Genomic DNA, 27,903 nt, shown 5'->3' on the forward strand with positions numbered 1-27,903 from the left:
GTTTCTTGCTGCCACTCAGGCCTTGCCCTCCGGGGGCTCTAGTCGTCACGATAGTGATTCAGCACAGGCAGGTACTTTACAGGACCTAGCTTCAGGATGGGCCTAAAAACAGAGATAAAAGCAGAATGCCTCACTGGTTATTACAGCATTTTCCTTCTAAAGATCAGGTTTTCCTTCTTAAAAGCACCTTAGTTTCTTTGATAGCTGCTGGATTTGCGTTGAATGCTCTGTTGAGATTCATACAGATATGGAAATCCTCAGAGTTTCAGAACCAATTTGCATGTCTCGATGGGTGTGCTTCGGCGTTTCTTATTCAGCAGTGTTTACCTTCAATTTCATCTGCTCCTGAGGATTTGGAGAGTTTCTGATAATGCCTGCCGCATTCCTTGGACCTAAAGCGCACTCTTTTCAGCAATTTTTGCCGCCTCTTTCATTTCCGGGGTGGGTGCTGTTGGCAGGTGCCCCGGGTCACTTTCTGGTCTTTCCCAGGATGATTTTTAGAGGTTACATTTCTCAGGAAGCGAGTTTGGACTCGCCTTGTACCCATCACGTTTTCCTAATAAATTCTGCCAAGAAGGGGCGCCTTGGTGGCTCAGTCTGTTGAGCGTCCGACTCTTGATTTTGGCTCAGGTCATGATCACGGGGGCTTGGGATCAAGCCCTGTGTCCGACTCTGCACTGAGCGTAGAGCCTGCTTGGGATTCTCTCTGTCTCTCTCTGGACCCCCCACCCCCACTCCCACCCCGCTCTCACTCTCGGTTTCTCTCTAAAAAAAAATAAAAATAAAAATTCTGGCAAGGAAATTTTATAATCGTTCAGAAAATCCAAATAAGTTTTCCAGATGCTAGAAAATATCCTTAAACCATTTACCTTTATTCACCGATTTTTAGAAACACCTATGGCTCTCAGCGCCCAGTGTAGTTTTCTGTCTCACATGGACTTGTGTGTCACCACCAGGGTGGGCGTTTCCATCACTGTCCTGGTTCTTTGTCCAGGCGCGTCCTGCCTGGAGGGAGCCCCCCCCCCTGCCCCCCCGCCCCCGTGGCCTCGGCGCCCTGTGGCATGCCCCCGTGGTGCGTAGCAGCCCCTCGTTTGTCCGCCCTGGAGAGACTTTGCTCACTGTTGGCCCAAGCCACGTGCGCAGAGCAAATTGAAGAAGGTTAGAGTGTCCCACGGTGTCCTCGTGCTGTGTGGATGGGCCGTGGCAGTCGGTGCTGGAGGCTTGTCCTTCCCAGCAGATGTGGGGGCCGCACGATGGGTCTGCATCCAGGGCTTCTAGAATGGCAGTGACGGGTCGTCGTCCCCAGCTGTCTCCCTGGTGGCCTTGTGGCCATTATCCCTTCTTGCCCGTGTTGGATGCTCCACACTAGTGTCCCGGCCACCAACCTGTTTTCGGATTCAGCCCGTCTTACACGCTGACGCCAGATCCTTCTTCTAAAGCACGGCAGGCGCTCGGCCCGTTGTGTTTGCACCGATGGAACGCATACCCTCCCTGCCGGCACTCGTGTCCTCGTTCCCGGCAGCCGGCCTCCACCCCGTTGTCTGGAGCAGACGCTCCCCACGCCTCCGCTGGTCTTCAGGCCCCTTTCTGGTCTGTCCTGCCAGGGCCTCAAGCCTCAGTTCTTGTGGCTTTCATTCGTGTGACCCTACCCCAAAGTGAACTGTTGGCCTTTCTCCGTCCTGCAAAGCCACCGGGCCCCAGTCCTGCTCGCAGAATGCCTCAGGTCCGCTTCCACGCGCCCCAGTCTCCCTCGTGACTGGGGTTCGTCGTCCTCCCCACTGGGAAGGCATCTCTCTTTCCTCAGCTCTCTACCTCGACGTCTCTCAAGGCACTTGCAGATCTCACCCTCGTATCAGTTAACCGTCTGACTGTTTTGCGTCATTGTCCACGGGGTCTGTATCTGACTCTGTCCTCATTCCCGGACGGAGGCGCGGAGGTGGTTGGGCCTGGTGGCTAGATGGTGTTACAGGCAGGTTGTTGTGGCCTGACAAACACCCACGTCCTTTCAGTGGCTTGTTGACCATTGTCGCTTGTGGTTTGAGGGGATCTCTGCTCTGTCTCTGAGAAGAGCACCATGCCCAGGGGAACTAGGACCTTCAACCCTGCAGAGCCCAGAGTTAGGCCTGTGGGTCCTGGGGGAAGAGTAAGTGGGCTCAGCCCTGCTGTCCTTCCATGTTGCCAGGGCTGTGGGCTCCCGCGTCGGGGACACAGAACCACGTAGAAGTATCCGGTTTCCAGTCCCGTGTTGGGGACATAGTACCACGTAGGAGTATATGGTCTATGCAGTTGTCCTGTGCCTCGGGGGCTTGCCTGACTGTGCCCTGGTGGGCGTGATGGGGCTCTCAAATGAGTGATGCTTGGTCCACCCATCAGGTCCCAGAGGCGTGGCCCGAGCAGTTTTTAAAAGTGCAGGTGATTCTTCGGAACCCTGAGATTCTCCCCACGAAGCCCTCGTGGTCCCATTTCTACCCCTGACCCCTTTCACACAGCGGGGCCAGCAGACCACGTGTCTGCAGCCTGACCTGGCCTCGGAGCCCGTGGCGCCGGCTCCCGTGCAGGCGGCAGCCTCCTCCAGTCGCCAGGCATCTGGGCTGCCCCGATGTTGTGGGTGCAGCGTGTCCGCTGCGGGATGAAGAGGTCCTCAGGCGCTGTGCCTCCTCCTCTGGGCACGTAGCCTGCAGCTTCTCCGGGCTACTGGGCCTCAGACCCCGCCCGGCGCCGGGGCCCGAGTCTCCATGGGGTACCTCCCCCTGCTGGCCGGGGTCTGCTGCACGCTGCGTGGGGCCGTCAGTGCACGTTCCGCAGGGCGTCCACACGTCTTCGGAGCGTATCTGGCAGCAAGCAGGAGCACTGACGCAGCCTTGCGGCAGAGCCACGTGTGGTTTCCTCCTCGTGGAAATGCGGACGGTGTCGGGTCCTCCGCCTTCACTGGGATAGGAAAGAAGGCGCGTGGAGGTCAGCGTCCATGTGTCACGTACCTGAGGCTGGTGGCGGTCCTCTTGACGGGGAACCGTGTCTGGCGCCGCAGCTATGAGCGGGACGCCAGCTCTGTTGAGCTTAGAGGAGCCCACGGTCTGCCTCCAGGACCCGCTGACTTTGTGCGGAGGCCAGATGGTGGATTCGGCAAGGCCCTTCCATGCCCTTGATCGCTAATGTAGGCACGTGTGTCCGCCACCTGTGATGGGGTGGGGGCATCAGCGTCGGTCCTGCTGTGCATTCATGGACCATGGGAACGAACACTGGGTGGGTCTGTAGAGCCAGGAGATCTGCTGTGACCAGGCGTTGTCTGGGACTTTTTTGTTACATGGCCCTCCAATGTCCCCACTCTAACAGGGGACATGACACTTGGGGTCTCGGACCTTGTGTTCAGCAGGTCTTGAACCACTGAGCATTGCCCTTTGCTCAGTGTACGACCACCATGTAAGTCGCGGTAGGTCTTGGGTGCACGCTGGGGTAATGGTCACCGTCCGTACTTGCCCCATCATTGTGGCTTCCGAATTCCTGGAGATCTGGCCATATTTTCTGTCAGTGGGTTTTAGGTCTGAAACTGGCTCAGATCAGTGCCGGGTAAGGGATTGTGACTTTTAGCGGGGTGACTTCCCTCAGCCTCCTGCTTATCCGTTCTTGTTTTCTTTTGAATTCGTATGTGTGTATGAACGCATGTACTAGGCAGGCAGGGCTCTGTTGAGCGACCATCTGTTTTGCTCCTAGGAATACCGTCTCTTGTTATCTGTCGCCACAGCTCTCGGCCAGTTGGCCTTCCCCAGCTGGCACGCTGCCTTGTTGGTCATTATGATAATTGCTACCCCCGACTTCTGGCAGTCACACGCCATCCCCAGGCCGCGGTTGCTGTGGGGCCAGGTTTAGCTGCCGGAATCGGGAGTGGTCGCAAAGCTTGTTATCAACCAGTCACACTCTGTGACAGCCTCTCCTAAGAGTGGAATTGTTGGGTTATTTGGTAAGTGAATGCTCAGCTGCCAAGGGGTTTCCCAGAATGTCTGCACCGTGTTATGGTATCTCCAGCCCCAAAGGTCTGCACCGTGTTAAGGTTTGTCCAGCCTCAAACGTCTGAACCTTGTTACACTATCTCCAGCCCCAAATGTCTGCAGAAGACCCATTTGTTCCACATCTTTTCCAGTGCTTGGTTTTGTTCATCTTTTTAAAATGAAATTTTAGCCATTCTCGCGGGCGTGTAGTACATCTCGTTTGGTTTTATTTTGCATTTTTCTAGTTACCATTGATGTTGAGCATCCTTTCTGGTGATTGTTGATCATTCATGTTTCCTTTTTTTTTTTTTTTAACTTACTTACTTATTGAAAAAGAGAGGGGGGTGGGAAGAGAGAGAGAGGGAGAGAGAAAGAATCCTAAGCAGACACTAGGCTGTCAGCATAGAGTCTGATGCAGGGCTCAGTCTCACTACGCGTGGGCTCATGACCTGAGCTGAAATCAAGAGTCATACACTTAACTGACTGAACTGCCCAGGCACCCCCCCATTCAGGTTTTTTCTTGAAGTGTTGACTCAGTGTTCTGCCATTTTTAAAATTTGGGTTGTTTCTTTCATTAAATTGTAAGAGTTCTTTATTATGGATACAAGCCCTCTGTCAGATAAATATATTAGGAATATTTTCTTCCAGTCTTCGTATTTTTCATGATATCCTTCCAAGAGCAGAAGTTTTAAGTTTTGTGAAGTTCAATGTCTGTTGTTAGATAGAAGCTTTTAATTTTAATGTGGTCTATATTATCAGTGTTTTCTGTTATGATTTGTGTTTTATTCTGCCCTACTTAAGACATCTTTGCTTATCCCAAGATTGTGAAGATATTCTACTATGTGTTGTAGAAAGGATTTGTATTATTTTGTCTTTCACATTTTTATCTTCAGTCTGTGTGGAATTAGTTTTTGTGTATGTTGTGAGATAGGATAATACTTCATTTTTCATGTGAATATACGATTGATCCATCATCTTTTACTGCAAATACCATGCTTTGTCCATTCCAGTGCAGTGGTATTTTTGTTATAAGTCAGGTGACCATTCTTGATGAGGTCTGTTCCTAGATTGCATTTTCTTTCTTTGGTCTATGTATCTGTGTACCGATACCAAGTTAATCCTGGATTTGTAAGCCAGCTACATTTGTTCCTGTGCCCGGCTGTTTTGGCCGTGTGGACAGCTCACATTTCCATTTAATTTTAGAAGTACAGAAGCAGGTTGTCAGCTTCTCTCCAGAAAGCCTTTTGGAACTTTAATTAAGGTTCACGGGTGCCTTACAATAGTGAAGCTTCTAGTCTATGAACATGGTATACCCTCCTTGGATAGGCCTGTACTTTCTCCCAGCAGTGGTTTTAATTTTGCTGCATACAGGAGGTCTTACACGTCTGTAGTTTGAGATTTTATTGGATATTTGATTTTTTAATGTGATTGTTAATATTTTTAAAAAATTTCCTGAAGTGTTGTTGTTATCTGTAGGTATCCAGTTAAATTTTATATATCACCTTGGTGTTCAACAGTTTTGCTAAATTCCCTGCTTTGTTTCTAAGAGTATAGTGTGTGTAGACTGTCAGGTCTTCTACACCCGTTATCATTAGCAAGTAGTGGTGTTTTCATTTCTTCTTTTCCCAGTCTTACACCTTTATTTTTTCCTTGATGTATGAAGTAGGCAGGACCTCTAGTAGATTGTTAACTAAAAGTGGTAATACAAAACCTTCTTGTCTAATTCCTCTTCTCAAGGGGAAAGCATTTGGTATCTCTCCCGCACCGCTGTGTTTGCTGGGTGAGCAGGGAGTTACAGGGAAAGACACCTGAGCAGAGTTCCTCAGAGAAGGAATCTGTTCTGTGGGGACTCTGTCAGAGACGAGCTGTGTGCATTTCACTCATCTTGTAGAGAAGCTACAGTTAGTTCTCACGCGGGTGGCTCCATCACTCTTCACATTAGAGAGTTCTTTTTTCTGTCATTTAGGAAGACTGATATAATCTGTGCGTGTACGGGGTGAATGTCTCAGGCGTTCCTTTCTTCTTTCTGCCTCAGAGTCACCAGTTGGATATTCTCGTATTTTAGGAATGCCATCGCCGCTTCTCAGGCTCTGCAGACAGACCGTGTGCTGGAAACTTCCACAAGAAAATGAGTTTCTCGTGTAGAAAGTCCATGGTGCGCTGCATTGTCAGAGGTGAAACGGGAAGGTGACCGTTAGGTGTGTGGCCCAGCAAGCTGTACGGGACGTGAGCCCCGACCTTGGGGTCAGAAGGCCCTGGTGGAAACCCCTATCCTTCCGCCTGTCCTTTGATCGTGGCCGATAATGGCAATACTGCCCCTGAAGCCCGGCATCACCTGTTGTGTTCACTGGTGCGTTGTTTGGCTGATCAGTTGGTGTTTGGATTGAAGGGCCGTTGCGGCTGCTAAGTGGGACATTTTCCAGTGTGGCACGAGGCCCTTTCTTCTTCGTGTTTCATGCGGGAAACCTTGTGCACGCGGTATTCTCTCTTGTTCTGCGTTTCTTTTATGGTCCTCACTCGATGTCAGCCTGGTGATTTAATGTTGAAACTGTTCCTTGATTTACCATCATGTACTAAAAGGCCTTTAAAAGGGAACGTGTTTAGCACAGATGCAGTGTGGTACTGAACGGAAAACATATTTGAAAGGATTTATATTTAGGGATTTATGATTTAATTTTTATCCCATAATGTTAAACCTGATTCGTTTTGGTCTTCTGTGTCTCCCTGTCGTACTGAACAATCATGCAGAGGGGCAGAACCCGGTGCCTGGCGTGTTCCTGGGAACAGGTGGCCCTGGTCTTTCTTGTCTTGGTGTCCTTATCCACCGGGAGGCATTTCAGAGCGCTCCACGACAGATCCCCGGGGGCTCTGAGTGGTGGGGACTGAGCAGCCACCGTTGTCTGCGGGAGATGCTGTGTCCACGCGGCGCCAGCGGGCACCGGGCCGCACGCTGCCCGGAGAGCCAGGGCACAGCCGACACGACGCCTGGTGCGCTTCAGTGTGCGGTTCCCACCTGCCCGTCCCCTCCCCTCCGCGCACGGGGGTCCGGCGGCACTGGCGACACGGTTTCCAGACGGAGACTTCTCAGGGTGTCCGGTGCCGGTGTGGGATTCCCTCGTACAGCCGTGAGGAGCACCTGTTTGCCACCAGCCTTACGCCCGAGCGGCCCTCACGGGGTGTCTGTCGCACGCCCACCCCCGCGTTTTGCTCCCTGTCGTGAAGAACCGTTGAGGAAGCACAGAAAGAAATCGATTTGGAGGAAAATCAAATTTTCTTCTGAAGCAGAGTGGTGGTTTTAAAACAGGGAGGCAGGGGTTAGGCGGCTGCTGGCGGGGAGCCTGCCTGTCCCGCTTGCTGACTCTGGGTGTGTGCCCCCCGCCCTGCTTGCTCCCTGCACTTCAGATGTTCGAGAGGGCAGGCGCGCTCTGCCTCGGCGTCTGTGTGGATGGCGGTGCGCCGTCTGGGCCGCGGCCGCGAACCAAGCTCTGTTGACATGACCCTCTGTTTATTCCTCAGCCTCAGACAGCAAGGTCCTGACGTGTGCGGCCGTGTGGAGGATGCCGAAGGAATTGGAGCCCGGCAGCCACGAGTCCCCTGATGACTCATCGAGCCCCGCGCACACCCTGGAGCTGCTCTGTCACCTTGACGACACGGCCCACGGCAGCGTGGCCTGGTAGGGTTCCGCCTATCTCATACGCCCGGGACAAGCCTGCAGTAGACGGCGTGTGGCCGCAGACTCCCGTGGTAGGGGCCGCGGCACACGCTCGGGACTCTGCTCTCTTGTGAAAAGACGGTGTGAATGGCTTTCTGTCTGTCTCTCTCGTTTCCTGGTCCTTGTTCTCCAGAGCGGACACGTTCACGGAAACCCTACCGCAAACATCGTGAAGGAGCCTGTGTGCAGGCCTCCTTTCGTCGAGACCAGTGTGGCCAGGCCCCTGCCGGGAGGGTGGCGGAGGCGGGCGCCGCAGAGGTCTTCAGCGTTCTGTCGCTCTTTCGCTTCTAAATACGGTCTTATTCAGCGGTCCTAAGCATCAATTCATTGTGTCTTTAGGTTGAAGGCTCACAGTTCCTTCTTTTGTGGCCTGAATGAGGATAGGCCGTGTGCCCACCTCGCTGCACCCCCGAGCCGCCACGCCTTTACCCTTGCCTTCGTTCCCCTGCGTGTCGTGTGTGGGGCCCGGGGGTGGAGACGCGCCCGGTTCATCTGGGTTGCCTGGCCTGTCGCTGCCCGCGTGTTGTGATAGAGGCGCAGCCGCACCCGCCAGTTCCCCAGGGGAGCCTCCGCCGAGTGCTGTGAAATCCTGAAGCCTCCGCAAATGCAGAAGGCCATGCCTTCTAGAAGGGACTGAGAGAGCGAGACGTTGTCACCGGTGTTTACCGTTACAGTGGTGATTGCCGTTTTCCTTAATACAGTAACGCTTCTGTGTGTGTGCACACGCGTGTGCACGTGTGAGAAAGAGCCGTATCCTCTGTACACCCAATGCTGTTTTAGTTCAATCTACCGATTAAGTACATTTAATCCAACGCATCTTTATTAAGCACCTGCTGCATGCACTTGCCGGGCCCCAGGGATGCCAGGTGGTGGTGGGGGGGGGAACCCGGCCCCAAGCAGACACGCGTGATCTCTCGGGGGAGACTCATGGTGTGCACATGTAGGTGACCCAGGGCAGGCCGCAGCATGTGCTGAGATCATTGTGAACCGTGTCCCGTGGGCCCCCCGGGGAAAGAGGAATTAATGTTTACTGCTGGGATTGAAGAGGGATTTACGTGGGAGCTGACACGTGGAGCTGGGACTGATCCAGTCTCGCTCGGCATCAGCGGGGGGGAACAGGGAGCAGACCTGCCCGTCGGCGCCCCCTGCGGGTCTGGAGGCCTCTGTGCTCCCGTGCGGGAGGTGTGGTCTCGTGGGTGCCAGGCCGACTCCACGTCCACAGTCAGTTCTCCGTATGGAGCTGGCAGAGCACCCCCCCCCTCCCCCCCGCAGGAAGCAGAGCCGCACAGGAGCCCCGCGGCTCCCACGAGGGGTCACCGGAGTGCGGAGCGAGCCTGGCAGCGGGGGCGCGCCTGGAGTTCACTTTTCGTTCAGTGCTACAGTTGCTGCAGACACAGGCTCGCGTGTGCATGCGAGTGTGAGTGCATGTAGGCATGTGCATGAGTGTCGGGGGCGGGGCACGTAAGACGCGGTGCAGGCCAGCAGCGACTGCGGGGAATTTGGTGTGTGCAGAGGGCGTCCGTGCCTTTGGCTAGTGCACACATGGGCCGAGCTCAGGGGCGTTGAGGGAGGGGCTGCTGGTCTGCGTCCCCAAAATGTTCTGGCAAAAGTGGTCACACCAGTCTGCGTGTGCTGCCGGGAGGTGAAGGTCAGGGAAATGTTAAGTCTGGGTCACACCCATGATCACGTTTCTGTCATCACAGCCCATTATCACACCCCGTTATCACACCCCTGTGAGCACATCTTGTGAGCACACCCTGTATGAACACACCCCTTATCACACCCCCTGTGAGCACACCTCGCGGTCATACCCCCTATGATCGCACCCCTGTGAAAGGGGAACTTGTTAGGAAATAATTGTTGGCATTCAAACACACGCAGACGAACTGTCTTCCTTAAATCCACCTTGGAAGTCCGCTCTCCTGAATCTGCGGCCCTTGTTCACAGCGTCTCTTGAATTCCTTTTGTTCTCCGCTGTATCACTATGTGTTTGCTGACTTTTCCCCTGAGGTAGCTGTGATCCACCTGCCTTGTAGGAACAACACAGATGGATCCCGTGCGCCGTCGCCCATCTCCCCCAGTGGTGCCGTTGCCTTCCTGCTGTGCACTGCCACCGTTGGGAGCTGGGGTGTACCTTCAGTCCTCTGCCATTTCGCCACGTGTGTCTCTTTGTGCAGCCATCCCGGGGCCAGGATACGGGACCGGGATCGCTCCTGCTACCTGTTGGTGGCCATAGCCCACTCCTCGCCATGCCGCATCCTTAATCCCCGGCAGGCAGGAGTCCGTGCTCTGTCCTATAGACTCGTCACGTTGAGAATGTTCTGTGAATGGGATCGTCCACTCTGGAAGCTTCGATAGTGGCTTTGTGCGCTCACCGTGATTCCCTGGAGGCTCATCCTGGTTGTCACATGTGTCCATCGGTGGCTCTTTCCCTTTATTCTAAAGAGGGGTCTAAGGGAAGATGGGGCACAGCTTGTGTGACCACTCTCACCTGTTGAGAGACAGAGGCCACCACTCACCTATTGAGGGACAGCTGGGCCTCCCCTGGGTTTTGGACATCATGGATGCAGCTACTGTGAGCATGCACGTACAGGTGTTCTCACATCTGTGGGTTTTCCTCCCTCTCAACTGAATGCCCTGGAGTGCAGTTCCTGGGGGCGTCTGGTGGTTGAGTGTTTTGATTTGTGCAAACTGCCCCAGCCTTCTCAAGTGGCTGTTCATCTGACGTTCCCACCAGTGATATGTGGGGACCCAGTCTTTGCATCCTCGCTGGCCTTGGGGTTGTTACGCGTGTTTGTTTGTTTGTTTTTGTTTGTTTTGTTTTTTTTTAAACTATCTTCAGTGATGTCTTAGCAGACAGGGAATTTGCCTTTTGGAAATTTAAGTGTGGTGCATGTGTGAATGTGGAGGGTGCTGTGTGTGGAGTTAAACACGAGGCAACTGCTAATTTTGTTTGTTTGCTTTTTAGTTTGTAAATTGAGGCTGAGAGCAGTTCTGGGAGAGGGGCTCCCAGCCAGGTCCTGAGGGTCGGCCCTGCTGCTGGCTGAAAAGGAGCATCCTGGAAAACCACGCAATTCCCAGCCTGCCCGGGTCGTTGCTGTGCCTCACATGTTCTGGCACCGGCTCCTGTCCTCAGGGCCGCTCGATGTCTGTTTGCCGTGGAGCAGCTGGGCCCCAGCGTAGATGGCCCCACATGCCCACTTTGGCCCTCCAGCACGCAGGGGGTGGGCAGTGCCTGCAGGCTGACCCTCCACTAGAGATTCACCAGTGTGTCTGGTTCGAGAGTGAAATAGGTGCTCCCGAGCTCCCAACCGTGGAGGGAGACAAGGCGCTGCCCTAAGGCTGCGTAGGTTTGCTGGAAAGTCACCCGCTTCTCAGTCACAAGTGAAGATTGCTGAAAAGGAGGAAATGCTTCAGCTGTCACAGTGGCTCAGTGGCAGGATCTCTGGAAACGCGCCACCCCCCATGTCTGTTAGGACACACAGTACAAATAAGGCAGCAATCCCTTCCCTTCCTGATTTTCTCAGATCCACACTGTGGGGACCAAGTTGAGCTTAGAGGGACTACCTCGTAGCTTCTGTTCTTGATTAATGAGCCATCAGCTTCTTGGTTCAGTATGACCTCTTCGGAGAGGGCCTTCTTAACCATTCTGTCTAAAATAATCACTGTTCTGCCCCCACCCACGTCTTCCTGTCCTTGCACCCAGTTTTATCCTGTGTAATAGCAGTCACCATGCCTGACGTTGCTGTGTGTGTTCATGCTCCTGTGACCCCGGGCAGACGCCTTGGCAGGGGGCAGGTGCATCCTCAGCACCAAGGACAGCCCCCCCCCCCCCCCCCCCCCCCCCCCCCCCCCGTGCATGCTGTGTTGTGGGAGGGGAGAAGTGGTGCGTCCTCAGCACCAAGGACAGCGCCCGGCCACCGCTCATGCTGTGTTGTGTGAGGGGAGAAGTGGTGGGTCCTCAGCACCAAGGACAGCGCCCGGCCACCGCTCATGCTGTGTTGTGTAAAGGGAGAAGTGACTGTGACCAGGCCCTTCTGAGGTTTGCAGGCACCGCCCCCTGTATTTCCCACGTGACCCTGTAAAGTGGGGACCATTGCAGAGGCAGTAACTGTCTTCTGGGTGCTAAGGAGAAAGCATCCAGCCGTTTTTACTCGGTGGGGTGATTGGGCTTCAGAGCCAGGCAGTCTGACCCCAGAACGACACCAATGTCCCAGGATTGCCTCCCCGCTGAGCGAACCAGCAGCAGGAGCCACTTGTGGTCATCACACTGTGATTTGGAAGTTGTTTCCTTTGCTGGGAGTAGAAATACATCCTCATCAGAATAAGTTCTGAGAATGTTCACACATCTTCCTGCTGGTTCCTTATGGACGACAAGTGTAAATATATTGTGCTTTCCAGGGGAATTACTCATTTTGAGATAAAGCCACCTTTTTTTCTCTTTTTTTTTTTTTTTGGCATACTCCTCCCCCCCCCCCCCCATACCCCCGGTTTGCTCCTGTGGTCAGTGTGTGGTGACTGTGGATCAGTGTGTGCTGAGCGTGTGGTGAGCGTGGAAGACGTAGCCTTCCGATCTGTTGGTATGTCACGCTGTCCCTCTGGGCGTGTGCCTCCTTCTGGGGTGGTTGTGAGGGGTCTCTGGTGAGCTGTCCAGCTCTGTGTTCATTAGATGCTGGCGTCTCACACTTACTCAGTGGCACATACCTGTGTCTCATGAATCAGACAATAGCTCATGACCCTCTTCCACTCTGCCTGTCACCCTGGAGGGAGTGGGACTGGGCAGCCTCACCTGGGACCAGGCCACAGTGACATCCCTCACATGATGGCCCCAGGATGAGCTCATTTGGCTCACTGCCGGCCGCCTGCAGGGCGGTTGGATGCTTTTACCAAACTGATGTTTTCACCGTCTACAGGGCATCTGGCCCCAGCGCATTTCAGGCTGTGTGCGTCAGATGCCTTGTGTTGTTCTGGGATGGGAAGGGACCTACATAGCTCAGTGAAATTAATAAGAGCCCCCTCACTGTGTTAAATGAGGTAGGAGAGCTGAGCCCGGGGGCATGCATGTCATTGGCCCTTTTTCCACTTCCCAGGGGTAGGTAAGGGTGGCTCTTCACGGCACCCCCTCTTACAGGGTGGTTTTTCCACGACGGTGGGGCTTCTCCGTGAGTCAGCGTCGAGACCGGCAGCTCAGGGCGTCCGTCATTGTCCGCAGTGTGGACTGTGGGGGTCGGTACTGGAGTGAGTGCAGACCCAGTGTGGCCCCCTGTCCTATCACGCCAGTGTCATTGGGGGCCTGGTGGAGTGTCAGGGGAAAGGAGGCAGCGATTTGCTGAGAGGGCTGCTCCCGGGTGCGGGCCTGCTGGGGCGCATGAGCACGTGCTCGCCGTGTGCCCGCTGTGTGCCTGCCCTGTGGCATCATCACTGTTGGCTCAGGGCCGATGAGTCACACAGGTAATTCTGTGCTTCTCCACCTCCTTTTGATCACGAAGAACCTCCCCCCCGCCCCCCCCACACACCCACCACTCTCCCTGCTGCCGGCGAGTGGAAGCCAAGTGTAAGAATTAGCGGCTCTGGTCTGTTCTGGGCCCCGTCTCCCAAGTGGTGCATCAGGGGGAGTCTACTGCCGCCTGGGGTCACGGACAATGAAAATCTCCTTTGAAGGAGAAGTTGCTAAACTGAGTAACCACAGGCTTTCCAGGGTTGGCTGGGAAGTGAATGACAGTCACTGCAGCCGCTCACTGCCACCCCCAGACCCTGATGGGCTTGGGGGAGGGAGCATTGCTGTCACTCATTTGCCACAGGGATGGGGTGGCTGGCCCACAGCCACTTCCTGAGCTAGCTCTCTCCGGGGAGCAGATCTCCTGAGTGCAGGCAGAGGTGGGGGGAGGAACAGACCTCCTGGGCACAGGGAGGCAGGGGGAGCAGACCTCCCGGGTGCAGGGGGAGGCGGGGGGAGCAGACCTCCCGGGTGCAGGGGGAGGCAGGGGGAGCAGACCTCCCGGGTGCAGGGGGAGGCAAGGGGAGCAGACCTCCCGGGTGCAGGGGGAGGCAGGGGGAGCAGACCTCCCGGGTGCAGGGGGAGGCAGGGGGAGCAGACCTCCCGGGTGCAGGGGGAGGCAGGGGGAGCAGACCTCCCGGGTGCAGGGGGAGGCAAGGGGAGCAGACCTCCCGGGTGCAGGGGGAGGCGGGGGGAGCAGACCTCCCGGGTGCAGGGGGAGGCGGGGGGGAGCAGACCTCCCGGGTGCAGGGGGAGGCGGGGGGGAGCAGACCTCCCGGGTGCAGGGGGAGGCGGGGGGGAGCAGACCTCCCGGGTGCAGGGGGAGGCGGGGGGGAGCAGACCTCCCGGGTGCAGGGGGAGGCGGGGGGAGCAGACCTCCCGGGTGCAGGGGGAGGCGGGGGGAGCAGACCTCCCGGGTGCAGGGGGAGGCGGGGGGGGAGCAGACCTCCCGGGTGCAGGGGGAGGCGGGGGGAGCAGACCTCCCGGGTGCAGGGGGAGGCAGGGGGAGGTGGGGGGTCGCCATGGCACTGGAATGCCAAGTGGGCTGAGCAGGTAGGGACGTGCCCAGGAAGGTGGGCGTGTGCGCTCTCATTAAAGGAGGGCAGTGGGTGTGAGCCACTTCCTGAGGTACTTTGGCCAGAAGAGAAAGGATTTGGCCTCATCTCTCTTTTCGTGTTTCTGTAATCGTAGTTGTGATACAACCGTGGAAGAAATGCAAATTCAGAGGTGTCCGCGACACCTTACAGAAGCCGTCTCTGAGGCTAAGTAGGAACGTGTGTTTGAAATTGAGAGATCTTATGACACGGCTTTGCGGTCAACAGCGATGGAGAATTCCCGGTGCCTGTGACGATACCGTCACTGAAGGTTTATCGGATTTTAGGAGGCTTGTGTTAGTGCCTTTTGGGTTTATGTGACCTAGGTGTGCTGAGGTGTGAGTGCTCCCCTGGTCACTGGCTCGCTTCTAACGTCCATTAGCTTTTAAAGAGGCCCAGAACGGGGCCACATCCCTTACTTTGTGCAGGTGTCCTAGGACAACAGACAGACGCCTTCCTGTCTCAGGTTTGTTGAGTTCCCCGCACGCGGAGAACGGCTGACGCAGACTCCCTTGCCCTCATCACGCCAGCAAGACCACGTGTTAGGGGGGGCGTGGCAGCGGTATCGGACCGCAACGTGCCGATACAGCTCACAGTAGACGGTCCTAGCACCAACGTCTGAAGGCCACGCACAAAGTGTGTTTACGTGCATGACCTGAGAAATTCGTGTCGTTCCTAAGATTTCAGTTCACGTTTCCCTGAAAACCGTGGACCAGAGTGTGTTTTGTTGAACTCTCGTGTGACCCGACCAGTGTCTCCCAGAACGGGTCAGCTGACCAGTGGATGCCAGTGTGTCCAAGGCACTAGTTTAGAAGAACGTAGCTTTTAGTTCTATTTGTGATGATTTAAACGTGAGCTTTAAATACGAAAGTTTCGAGCCTGAACTAACTCCGTGGGTGAGAATGTTTAAACGTTTTCTCACTGTTTGAAAAATGGGGTGGGGGAAAGGAAAGAAAATTAGAACAAAAAGCGGAGGAAGAACCTGAACCACTGTTTGGAATTTGGGTAGACGGTTTTATTTCAAAACGTGCTTTTATTCACAAGTCCGCTTTGGACTTGCTGAGAAGACCCAGGGGCACAGGAGGGTTGCTGCACCTGCCCCAGGGAGGGAGCAGTGTCCCCGTGCTGTCCGGCGTGCACCCCTGTCCGAGCCCCAGGGGCACCGGCCACCGTGGGCCAGTGTCGGGGTATCCTTGGAGGAGCAGAGCTGTGACCTCTGGGTGTCAGGTGGGCCTTCGGTTCTGGCGATGGTCCGTCACGTGGAGGATGGACCGAGTCCTGCCTGTGCCTCGCGACTCTCTCTGGGGCAGAAGGACGGGACGGTGGCAACCTGGCGTAGAAGCCATGCTCAGGCAGGGCCAGGCAGCGTGCCCATCAGCTGTGTCCACCCTTAGGAGGAGCCCGTGGACCTCAGGCATTCCCATCGGGGGAGGCTTCTCGGGGGTGCCAGTCTGGTGATTAGTGCCCATGTTTCCCTATGTCCACACTCAGGAAACGGGCGCCTGTCTGTTGCTGGGTCCTCGGTGTCAGAGTGCTGACCGGGGCTGTGAATGCTGACGTCAGCCTCCACAAAAGAGACAAACGTCCGAGGGAGATGCCGTCCGCCTCACGCCCGGCCTGTGGCTCTTCTGCTCTGGCTCTGACCGGAAGTGTAGTTATTACCTGATGGCACTCGGAGTCTGTCCAGATGAGGGGTGTCAGAGCAAGCAAGCCACCCCCTCCGGCACCAGCTGGCCTGCCAGGGTGCCTGGGCCATGCCAGGACGCCAGCCTGCCCCTGGAAGAATCTGCGTGGCTCAGCCGTGGGGAGCCCACACGTCCACAGAACTGGTCGAAGCGTGCCTCTTGACTTATGGTGTCCTTCCCTTAATCCGTGCGGTGCCCGTGCAGAGCCCGTGTGTTCGGTTCCGTATGTTCCACCAGGAGGACATTAACTGGATTGCCAGCTCTCTGTGTTTGAAAGAGATGTATAACCTGGGGAACTAATTTATTGGATTTTAAAAGGGTTTTTCGAAATTCTGCTTGTGACCAATGACTTGGCAGATATGTTTCCTTCTTTTCAGTAAAGTAAGAACCCTGATGGGTTGTATAATGCGGCGGGAACCACATTGGTCACACGGCCGTCCCTTGTGCGTTAGAGTCCGCCTGTGTCCCAGCCGCGTGAGGCTGCGGCCTTGTGGGCATCCAGCCTTTCATGGACTTCCCACCCCCGGTGGCTGCAGAGAGGAGGTAAGGTGTGCAAATGCTGTGGACTTAAATTATTAAATTTGCGTTGAGGCTGTTTTAAGAATTTCTGGTGTCCTTTGCGCTGCCCTCACCCTGGGTGCCGGCATCCAGAGTGTGAATCATTCATTTTGGAATCCCTTATCTGAAGCACAGAGGCATGTATTTTGTTTGATCAGCATGAAACCTGCCAAATTAGAACCATCATTCCTGCCATTATGGTCCTCGTTAACTGCCTCCAAGAAGTTTAGATTTTTTATTTGGGTTTATTTACAGAAACAGCCCTTTTCTCGTATTTTCCTCTCCGTGATTATGAGGGGATATTGCACACTTACATTAGGTATATGCGACTTTGTTCTCCACTTGTTAATGTAATTTTATGTCCTCTCAAATTCACTGGCGGAGTGTGATAAAGCAGAAAAATGGATGATTTTTATGAACAGAGAAATAAACCTCTTCGTTTGGAGCAGCAAGTATGGCAGAAATTCTAGGTTATTTTCTTATGTTTATAGCGTTAGTTTCATGGTGATGATCCACGGTAAAATAGAATCTCTCTTCTCACTGCACTTTGCATACTCCGGTTATCCCAAGGTGTCTGTTACTGGGCACAAACACCAATGATTTTAGGGGTTGCTACCTAGAAACCAACAGCGGATTTTTCTGACGCCTCGCCCAGGATGGATGGTGACGGGAGAGGCAGGAGCGGGCCTCACGGCAGCGTGACCGCGGGTGCTGTGGAGCACCTGTTTACCGCAGGTTCGAGGAAACGCCTGGAAAGGCCCACTCTTGGGAAGGGTCCAGTTGCTGAGCCTTCCCGCTCGGTGGCACGTGGCCCCGCAGAGGCGTGGAGAGACGCGGTCGTCACTGGAGCCGTAGGACGAGGGGCTTCCGGTGGGGAGCGCGGGGTGTGGTGCCCAGGTGCCAGGCGCGGTGGAGGGGGCGGAGCAGCCCTGTGCGGCTGGCGGCAGCTCTGGGCGCCTGGTCGCCCGCTTCGCGGCCAAGAAGGTGAACCTGGGCTTTCTGTTTTTACTTGGAGATCCACCAGTGCTATTTCTTGTTTGACGGGAGCGTGTATTTCCTCCCTTTCTGTGTGTGTGTGTGTGGGGGGGTGTTTTTTCTTACAGTTTTTAACAGTGAGCCGTGCCCCTGCCCTGTGCTGCTGGGACGGGAAGGTGCGCGTCCTGAACCGAGCCCACAGCTTGTTTCTCAGGCAGTCCCCCCTCGCTCCGGGGTGGGAAGTGAGGGTGTGGCGATCTGTCGTCCCACCTCGGTCCCCGTCCTGTCCTCTCAGGGCACGAGCACACTCACCCTTCCTGCCTCCCCTGACCTCCTGGGGCCTCCCCAGGCCTGGGGCCGCCCCCGACGGTGAAGTGTGGGGCTTTCCTTCCCATGCACGCCACACCGTTGGTGGCTTTCTCCTTAATCTAGGCCTTTTCCAGGAGAGCTAGCCAACTGTTGGTGACAGAGCCCATGGAAGTTTCTAAAGAACCTGTTTTCTCCTTCCTGGTTTTGCTTCAGGAATCTCTGGGTCTCCAATCTCTGTGGCGAGATTAACTCTTGCATCCATCGCGTAAAAGGCAGACGTGTTCCCTTTCTTTCTGATGCCGTATAATTCAGAGATTACAAATTTAAATCCTCTCAGGAATGAACGGCACATATTCAGAGGCATACCTTGGTTCCGTCCTGTAGCTTATTCAGTCACCTCTCCCAAGGAGGCGTTTCCTCTGTGAGGAGCAAAAGTCTTAGTGTGGGTGTGTCTTCCTCGGAAGGCTGAGCCTCTTCTCCCACGTGTATTCTGTGTTAATGCTCCAAGTACAGGCCTTAGCTCCAGCTTAGCTGGCGCGTGTGCACACGTATGTGAGGTGTGTGGGGTGTGCGTGTGTGTGTGGGCTGTGTGCGTGTGTGGGGGGTGTGCGTGTGTGTAGGGAATGTGGGGTGTGTGTGCATGTGACAGTAACTCAGGGAACTCCAGAATGTTCTCAGATGTCAGGGGGAAGATCGCCTGATGCCTGGCTGACTTTTGCACCGACGGTCACCAGAGGAAGCGCAGGTGCCACGGAAAGTGATGTTGGGGACTCGGGACCAAAGCCACTGGGCACAAAGTGGGCGGGACAGCGACACGTGATGGGGCTCTGGCGCCTTTCAGAATAGGTCAGGATTCGAGTTTCTGGCCTCCCTGAGGATTTTTTTTCCTAAATCCTGGTGGCATTCTCTTTGTGTGTAAGGGGGTAATTTCACTATCGCAGGCCAAGTTGGAAGGTGGGGTTAGGGTTTTTCGACAGGAGGCTGTCCGCGTCTGGGGTGGGCCGGTCTTGGCTGTTGACGGCTGTTTGCGGGCCACGGTCGCGTCCCCCCAGCCTCTGAGGACCGGGCCCTCCACACTGGCGCTCCCTGTGCAGCCAACGCCCGACTGCATCCTACAGTGTCCAGCTCAGGGAGCACCGACTTTGTGCGGGCTGTGCTCAATACCGACTCGCCTGTCTTCCCGAACCTGGGACGTTGGCGCACTGCTGTAGCCCCTGGACAGATGAGGATCTAAAGCCCAGAGTGATTAGAAGTCGCAGGCATGCATACAACAGAATTTGGGTGGCCTTTGGGAAGAATTCTGTTTCCTTGACATGGAAACTTACCCAAGACACGTTTAAAGTAAAGCTGCGCGCAGCAGAGTGAGGTCACCAGCGTGTCTGCGGATGTGACTGTGGTCGTATTACCCGCGTCAGCACGTGTATTGGCAGAGACCTGGACGCTTGTCCCCTGTCGTGGGGGTTCTCTCCACTGGGGGGCAACACAAGAGGCTTGCACTTCGGTCAAGTTTAAACACTCTTTAATGAGCACATATGACTTGAAACGAGGATATAAAATATGGCAGCCTCAAACGGGATCTCGGGGAGGCCGGGGCTATGGCTTCATGTGTTCTATTCAGGGGAGAGCTCCTTCTTCGCCCACATAGGGGCCACTTATTACGGAGCTTGTTAGTCACCAGTGTACGTGCTGCTGCAGCTCAGGTAACAGGGAGCGTGAGGCAGGTGCCGGCAGGACGCGTGCAGTAGCCAGGAGGGAGGCAGGCAGCTGCCGGCAGACCCCCGGAGTCCGCTGGCATCGAAGCAGACCCCAGTATAAAAGGCCAGTGACTTGGGGCCCTTTCATACGGGCCCCAGCGCTGTCCCACAGAGGGAGAGGGATGCAGCCCAGTGCCAGCCAGGGCGCGGGGACGGGTCGTCTCGGCCAGGCTGCGTGTTCGCCGCACGGGCAGAAAAGCTCCAAGGGATATGCCGCGTACACTTCAAAGGAAATCTACCCCAAATGCTTGCGGTGATAGAAACGACCAAGGTTAGCGGTCCGAAGCAGCGGTCTCCAAAGTTCGGTGTCAGAAGGAGATAGTTTGACGTCACGACCCTCCCGTCTCCCCCAGCACACACATCTGCGCTGTGACGAGAGTCTCACAAAATGCCACCCACCGTGAAAGCAGGCGAGTGCGAGCAGGGGGGCTGGCTGTGGCACGGGGAGGCCCGTGCCTGGCCACCCGAAGGACTGCGTGTGGGGACGAGGATTCTGGAGCAGACGTGGTGGGCGGAACGGCCTTGGTGGAGGCTGCAGGTGGATCTCGTGCTGTGTCATCCTGTCTCGTCACGTGCACGGCGGACTGTGCTACTGGGCCATGTGAGACCGCCAGCGGGGCCTGGAGCCTTCACCACCGCGGCGCGGCTCTTCTCAGGGGGAGTCCCCCGGTGGTTGGAAGTGGGCTGGTCGGACAGACGGCTCAAACCCCGAGCCCGACAGCCTTCTGCGTCCCACGGCATGTGACGGGGGCCCCAGATGTCGTTGGTTCTGCTTTGCTCGTGCCGCCCTCCTGTTCTCAGTGGTGCCCCAGCTGACAGTGGTGTTCCTGTAAGAACAAGACCTCGACAGGTGTCTGTATTTTGGCGACGGGAAAGCACACACAGGCCCAGAGAGGGACTGAACTTGGGCTGTTGGTGGGCCACGTTCTCAGCTGACGGGGCAGTTAGTGGGAAAGTAGGAGCCAGGCGGACGGCGTTTCCAGGCAGGAGCTGGACGATCGTGAAGCCGGGGGCGAACTCAGATTTGTGCAAAGCCAGAAGTCAGACATTAAAAATAAGATTCAAAAGCTTTGTCGCTTTTTTATGTAGAATTTGAGAATGATACACGTAAGCAAATGACTCCCAAAGTTTTGCTCGCAGGAGAATTGTAACTCCGGAGATGGAGAAGGGCGGGGGTGCCGTGGATATCGTGCGTGTGGCGTCTAGGGTGGCGTGGACGTGCAGGTAGAGGTGCCCGTGGGGGGAGGCGTGGGGCTGTGGGGGGGCAGCCGGCGGCTCAGTCTTGGCTTGCTGGGCAGGAACCCCCCCCCTGCAGTTCAGCGCCCGGAGAGGGGGGAGGGGCGGCCGGGGCGGACAGGGAAGTGCGGGCACCGATCTCATCCCGCACTTGGCCCGTGGGGTGTGCAGTGGCCCGGGGAGAGTTGGGGAGCCAGCAAGACTGCCTCTTGATGAGGTGCCTTCGAGACTAAGTGGCCAACCCTCTTGCATGGGTTCCAAGGTGGACCGATCCTCACTGCGTGTGCTTGACAAACAGGCTCTTCGCCCAGCTTTATCTTTCACGGGTTAAAGTGCGCTGGACACATGCCGAGAGGGGGCGTAATTAATTCTTCATTCACGATTTCCCTCAGCACCTCTTTGTTAAGCGCCTCTCCTGTGCGGGTCAGACTCTGTGCTAGGTGCTTGGCATACAGCAGTGGGCGAGTCTGGGCTTGTGCTGAATTTGTAGTCTGGCCGGGAAGCCAGCCACGAATGGCCAGGGGCCGCCGCTGACCCAGGACAAGGGCAGTCCGCGTGGCCTCCAGGGGTCAGGCCTGGTGGACTTGGTGTTTCAGCCAAGCCCCTCTGCCTTCCAGAAGCCCGTCTCTCTTGGTCCTGATCTGCAAACAGATCTTTCTATTGAACTGACCTGTTCTTTCCAGGTGCAGACCTGGTCCTTGAGGAGGGATGGCCGTCCGCACGCAGCCTCGGGTCTCTGGAATCGATAGGATCCCTGTGTTCCTGTGTTCAGATTCCGGTGAAGCTTCTCTCCGGTCCCTTCCTCACTTTGCCTTGACATTTACCTCTGCTTCTCGAGACATGGGGGCATCGCAGAGCCATGACTTTTTAGGGACTTGCCCGTTACTCCTCTGAAGACGTATAACCACCTGTACGTGCTTTTCTACAGGCTTAGCGGGCCTCTCCCGGGCACTCGGTTTCCTAGACGTCCGCCAAGAATAAGTCTTACCCGGTCTCTCCAAAGGCTGATTGTGGTAGCGCTCGGGACTTAGTTGCCACACAGTCTTCTCTGCAGTTTGGACTCGATCCTCCAGCAAACGGGTATGGATGCGCCTTGCTGAACAGGAAGAACTAGGAAATGAGTCTTCACCCCTTCTCTCCCCTCCCTCTCCTCTCCTCTCTTCCCTCCCTCCTCCCCTTCCTCTTCCCTCCTCCCTTCCCTCCCCCTCCCCTCCTCCCCCTCCCCTCCCCCATCCTCCCCCTCCCCCCTCCCCCTCCTCCTCCATCGTCCCCTTCCCCCTCCTCCCCTCCTCCCTCCTCCCTTCCCTCTCCCCTCTCCCCTCCTCCTCCCCCCTCCTCTCCTCCCCCCTCCCCCTCCTCTCCCCCTCCTCTCCTCCTCCCCCTCTTCTCCCCCTCCTCTCCCCCTCCTCTCCTCCTCCCCCCTCCTCCCCTCCCTCTCCCCTCTCCCCTCCTCCCTCCTCCCTCTCCCCTCCTCCCTCCTCCCCTCCCTCTCCCCTCTCCCATCCTCCCTCCTCCCCACCCTCCCCCCTCCTCCGTCCTCACTTCTTCCCTTCACCCTTCTCCTTCTTCCCTCCCTCCTCTCCCTCCTCTCTTCTCCCTCCTCTCTCCTTACTTCCTCCCTCCTCCCTCGCACCTCTCTCTAGTCCCTCTCCATCCTTTCCTCCTCCCTCTTCCCCTCACTTTCCTCTGTCCCCCCTCCTCCTTTCTCCTTCTTCCTCCTCCTCCTTCTCTCCTCCCCCTCCCCCCTCCTTCTCTCCTGCCCTCCTCCCTCCTCCCCCTCCCTCCTCCCTCCTCCTCCCTCTCCTCCTTCCTCCTCCCTTCCCCCTCCTCCCCCTCCCTCCTCCTCCCTCCTCCTCCCTCTCCTCCTTCCTCCTCCCTTCCCCCTCCTCCCCCTCCCTCCCTCCTTCTCTCCTCCCCTCTCCCTCCCTCCTTCCTCCTCCCTTCGCCCTCCTCCCTCCTCCCTCCTCCCTCCCCTCTGCCATGGGTATCAGTTTTTGTAGCGTGCCCTGTGACCCACATTCCTCCTTCAAACACCCTGCTGCTGTCCGGCCCACGTGTTTGCTCTGTGGTCTTGGACATCGGAAGCAGATGTGTTAGAACTGTGGGCAGACGGATGGGGAAGGGGAGGTTCTGAGTAAGGGCTCGAGAGACACTGCAATTTAAAACATAAAACAAGCACATGAGCTTTAGTGGAGGGATTTTGATTGTGCAGATGCCTTTAAAGCTTTTTCTTGTTTTACGGTTGTTGGCTGTTTTCCCGGCCCTCACGCACTAGCGGTTAGCTAAATGTACTCTGAAATGGTCTCTTTTTTTATGCGGCTTCTCTGCTCTTACCTGGATTCTTCACTCTTCCTTGAACTCGTGAGCAAGTATTGATCACGTGCTGTGTGCCTCAGACGCCGCTGGTCGCGACGGGGAACGAACGGGAACGGGCTTTGACAGCCTGGGGCTACTCCCCAGCAGACTTTAACCTGGCCGGGGAAGCCACGCTCAGAAAATTCGTGGTCCGTCTTTGGCATCGAATTGGCAGACTCTTACCCTATGATTTGTTACTTTTCGGGAATCTCTGGCTTTCTGGTGTTTCTGTTAAAAATTCCACAAATCCCTGTCACTCAACTTCCTGACTGTAGGGTTGCTGACCCTGGATGGCCAGTTCCTGTCCTGTGGTCATCCCCACGGGTCATCCCCACGGCCGTGCGGCCCTGCCCTCCCCTCGTGTGTGTGTGTGTGTGTGTGTGTGTGTGTGTTTGCGTGTGCGTGCGTGTGTGTGTGTTGGGGTGGGGGGTAGATGTAGTCTGTGAGTGAGGTCCGGTGAGGAGCTCCTCGTAAGTCCTCCTAGGCGTACCGCTCCTAGAATATCGTGTTGAGGGTGGCATCTTTTTGTCCCCACAAACTCGTATGTTGAAACCCTCATCTCCGGTGTGTTGTATCAGAAGGGGGGGCCCCCGGGAGGTAGATGCGGTCTGAGGGCGGAGCCCTCTGGGTGGGATAGGGGCCCCTCTCCCTCTCTGCCGCACCGGGACACTCGAGGAAGCAGCGGTCCTCGGCAGAAGCACCCTCGCCGGCTCCCCGATCTTGCGCAAGTGTGGGAAGGAAACGTGTGCCGCTCAGGCGGCCGGGCCGGCGGGGATCTGTTGCTGCAGCCCGGGCTAAGGGGACTGTCGGGCACAGGTAAGTGCGGTGTTCTCTCCCGGGACAGGCCGGCGCCGCCCCCTTCGGCCTTCTGTCCCGGTTTGTGTTTTCCCTGGCGCTCCGTGTCAGGCGTGTGAGCTCTGCAGGGGCTCACCTGTGCAGATGCACTGCCAGGACGGACTTCGGCCACCTTGCTTCGGGAAGCGTCTGAATTCAGAGTTCGGGTTGGCCATCATCGCAACAGAATCGGAGCGGATTTCAGAACCTCGCTTCCTGGCGTCTCTTCCAGCTGCTGTGTTTTAATTTTATGGGCTGGATTTTGTGCATTTTTCGCCCCTAGTGTTAGAAGGATGCGCTAGGCCGTGTCTGATGCAGGAATGATCTACGTGGTCATAGTGCTGTGAACTTCACGTGCGTTTCTTCAACTGTAAAGGAGAAAGACGTTGTGGTTTTGAATTATGTTAATGTTGTGATTAAAAGTAATCATAGCTGCGCTGACGGCCTTGAAAAGCTGGTGTGAGGGACTTGCACCCGGGGCTGCCCCCGCCCCCGTCGGCCAGTATCGTGCCCTGTCTCCTGGCGTCCACGGTCATTCCCACGTGGCGTCCACGGTCACCCCCATGTGGCAGCGACGTTCTCCTCTGTATAAGCACTTGAGGGATTCATCAGGGAGACAGGAACCCTGAAAACTTTTCATCTCCACGGCTTTACCACGGAGGTGATGGGTTTGTGATCTTTCATCAGTGACTCACATGTGTGTGTTATCAGCTAGGGTGGCTTTGGCTGCAGGTGACAGGACACTGGCTCAGACTGGCCGGCACGTGATGACATTACGTGACGTCATAGGCAGGGCCGCCCCCCCCCCCCCCCCCAGTCACTGTGTCAGCCGCGTCCTTGGGCTACGAAAGACGTGGGCATCCTTCCCTAGACGGCAGTGTCTATCCTGGGCCTCCTCGAGCCCCGGCCCCCAGCAGGCCGCTTCCTGTCCAGCTGGCACAGCTGGTCACCTGTCCGTCCCTCCATCAACAGGAAGACACATGGGCTCCGGCAGCCACAACAAAGCAGCCCAGGCTGGGGGCCGAAACTACAAACCTTATTTGTCACGGCTCTGGGGGCTGGAGTCCAAGGTCAGGGCATCAGTGCAGGTCCTGGCGAGAGCCCTCTTCTGGCTGTGTGCTCATGTGGCAAGAGAGAGAGAGACCACAGGGAGAGGCAGCGGTGGGGGGGTCACGCGTGTGCCGGTGCCATCGCGGCCCGCACTCACCTCCTCGTACCCGGAGGCCCCGCGGCCGAGTGGGGAGGACGGACATTCAGCGGGAGAGGGCGCCCGCGCGTCGTGGCTTGGAGTGGGTATGGGGCAGCCACAGACACAGGTGCGGGGCCTCTGGCGTCAAATTAATGGGGCCTCCTCTTCCTGCAGTGTGGTGTGGGAGCCCACGGGGGACGGGAGGAGAGTCATCTCGCTGGCCGACAGCCACATCCTGCTATGGGACCTGCAGGAGAGCTCCAGCCAGGCCGTGGTGAGTGACAGGGCTACGGTTTCCTGTGTTGTGTCATTTTATGTTTATTATATTTTATTTTTAAAATTTTTTTTAGTGTTTATTTCTGAGAGAGCGAGGTGGAGGTGGGGGCTGGCGGGGGAGGGCAGAGAGAGTGGGGATCTGAAGCAGGCTCTGTGCTGACGGCAGAGAGCCCCATGCAGGGCTAGTTTAAAAAGTTTTTTTTAATGTTTGTTTATTTTTGAGAGAGAGAGACAGAGCATGAGCCGGGAGGGGCAGAGAGAGAGGGAGACACAGAATCCGAAGCAGGCTCCAGGCTCCGAGCTGTCAGCACAGAGCCCTACGCGGGGCCCAAACCCACAAACTGCAAGATCGTGACCTGAGCTGAAGTCGGTTGCTCAACGTTCTGGGCCACCCAGGCACCCCTTAAAAGGTTTTTTGTGTTTTTTTTTTTTTTAATTTTTAAATGTGTATTTATTTTTGAGAGAGACAGAGACAGAATGTGAGTGGGTTAGGGGCAGAGGGAGAGGGAGACACAGAATCTGAGGCAGGCTCCCGGCTCTGAGCTGTCAGCACAGAGCCCGACTTGGGGCTCCAACTCACGGACCGTGAGATCGTGACCTGTGCCGAAGTTGTACACTTAACCAGCTGAGCCACCCAGGGGCCTCTACGTGTTGTGTTTTTAATGGGACCTATCGGCTGAATTGAGAAAACACGTCTTGGTTCGTGTGTGCTAAGAATCCTGACGTTGGTTAGGAAACGCTTAGTGCACGGACAGAGCCAGCAGTCAGAGAACTGTGTGATTGGCTGTCTCCGGTGAACGCTGTCTGGGACCCGGGCACATGTAAGACTCAGAGCCACAGGCTGACACATCTCTGCCCTTTGGCCCATTTGCCATCCTGACGCATTTTCTCATTTCCAGTGTGTTGTCTTTTGCACGAACGGACACTGGAAGTCTGGTTGGAATCCTCTTTTAGGTAGGAGCGGTCATAAAACGCTGATTTCCTGGTGCTCGTGACCTGTCAAGTTTCTGCGTGAGTTGTAAAGAGGGACGGTGCCCTGTGACCCGTCTTGCCTGTGGCCTGTGACCCCCGGTGGCCTTACAGCTGGCCTTCTGCTCACGCACGTGCTCGTGCCTTCTCACGGTTGTAGTCCTCGGACCGTGCACGTGTGGGACAGAATGCGAATATCGGCCAGAGTCCTCCAGCCGAACGGGACACTCGAGGGGGACCTCGTGCCCGGGGCCGTTCCCTGTGGACCTGCAGGTGTGTGGGGAGCTGGCCCTTCACCCCCTCCTGTGGCCTTGCTGTGGAGTCTGGGTCACGGGCGCAAGCCGCCTCCCAACCCTTCCTCCCACGCGCCTCTCGTGGGCGTTGCTGCAGAGCGGACGGGGGGCAGGAAGGGGCCAGTCCGTTCCCGCTGGACTGCGGGGGCCAGAGAGGCCGGGGCGGTGACGGGCCCTGCACGCGTGTGTGCATGCACTCGGTGCCGCCCTGCCCCCTCGGCAGCCCGTCCTGAAGCCAGACGGGGACGCCTCTCCGGACCCTCGGCCGTCTCGGAATGACGCCATGTAGGGGGATTGATCTGTGACTTATTTTCTGCGGAGACCAATTTAGGCTCCTCTGCTTCGTTTTTATCCGCCGTCAGCAGTTCTGTCAACGGCACTTTGCGGCCCTCTGCCGGGTGTTTAATACGGAAACCTTCCTATGGATCCTGGCCACCTTCACACGCCGCTCCTCGGGGTGTTTATTGCTGGAGGGTATCGTCTGCTGCGGTGAATCGAGTCCTGTGCTCGCTGCATCATTACCTTTTGCAATTAAATCGGAGGTTCTTTGCCGTTGTAATCATTAGCAGAGCCCGGGGGGGTCTGGGAGGGAGCTTCCGTGGGGTCCCGGCCCTGCCGAGGGCAGAGGGGACGCCTCCCTGTTCTGGTTCCCGCCCCTCTGTCTCCAGGGCCCGGTGGCTTCCAGCAGCGGTGGGAACAAGCAGCTTCCCAGGTGCAGCGAGCGAGCGGCCGAGCAGGAGGACGGTGGGCGCCTTCAGAGCTGACTGTCCTCTTCCTTCCGGCCGCGCGTCCGTGTGAGGGCTTCTCAAGGATGAACCCGGGGTCACCTGCTCGACTGTATGCACCCAGGGGCACGAACATTCAGGAGTGCCTCTCTGAAGGAAGAGAGCGGGCGTCAGGGACACAGTGTTGGTTCAGAAATGTGGTCTGAGGTTGAACGCGCACCGGGAGGATCGCCTGCACGTACACGGGGAGGAGCTGGTGGTGACAGGAAGGTCATTCGGTGCAGCTCAGGGCACGTCCGCTGTGCCAGGAAGTAGACAACACGCGTTTCTCCTTGGGGACGGGGAGACAGGGACTGCCAGGTGGCAGCTGGGCCACCCTCAGGACGAATGCACCAGGTGGCCGGGGCCTGGGACTCCCGGCCCCGGTGTCCCCCTCTCCCGTGGGAGCCCGGCTGT

The 27,903-nt window shown here is 56.5% G+C and overlaps 1 protein-coding gene across 2 annotated transcripts in view; it reads left to right on the forward strand.

Moving 5' to 3' along the window:
- EIPR1 (EARP complex and GARP complex interacting protein 1) overlaps window positions 1-27,903 on the forward strand; it is a 121,973-nt gene that overhangs the window by 78,907 nt on the left and 15,163 nt on the right. For both annotated transcript variants that reach the window (XM_043604639.1, XM_043604640.1), the window contains 2 exons: window positions 7,503-7,659; window positions 25,359-25,458. In XM_043604639.1, coding sequence (XP_043460574.1) covers window positions 7,503-7,659; window positions 25,359-25,458 — 257 coding nt within the window. The remainder of the gene's footprint in view (window positions 1-7,502; window positions 7,660-25,358; window positions 25,459-27,903) is intronic.

The sequence above is a fragment of the Prionailurus bengalensis genome, chromosome A3, assembly GCF_016509475.1.
Source record: "Prionailurus bengalensis isolate Pbe53 chromosome A3, Fcat_Pben_1.1_paternal_pri, whole genome shotgun sequence".
Taxonomy (NCBI): domain Eukaryota; kingdom Metazoa; phylum Chordata; class Mammalia; order Carnivora; family Felidae; genus Prionailurus; species Prionailurus bengalensis.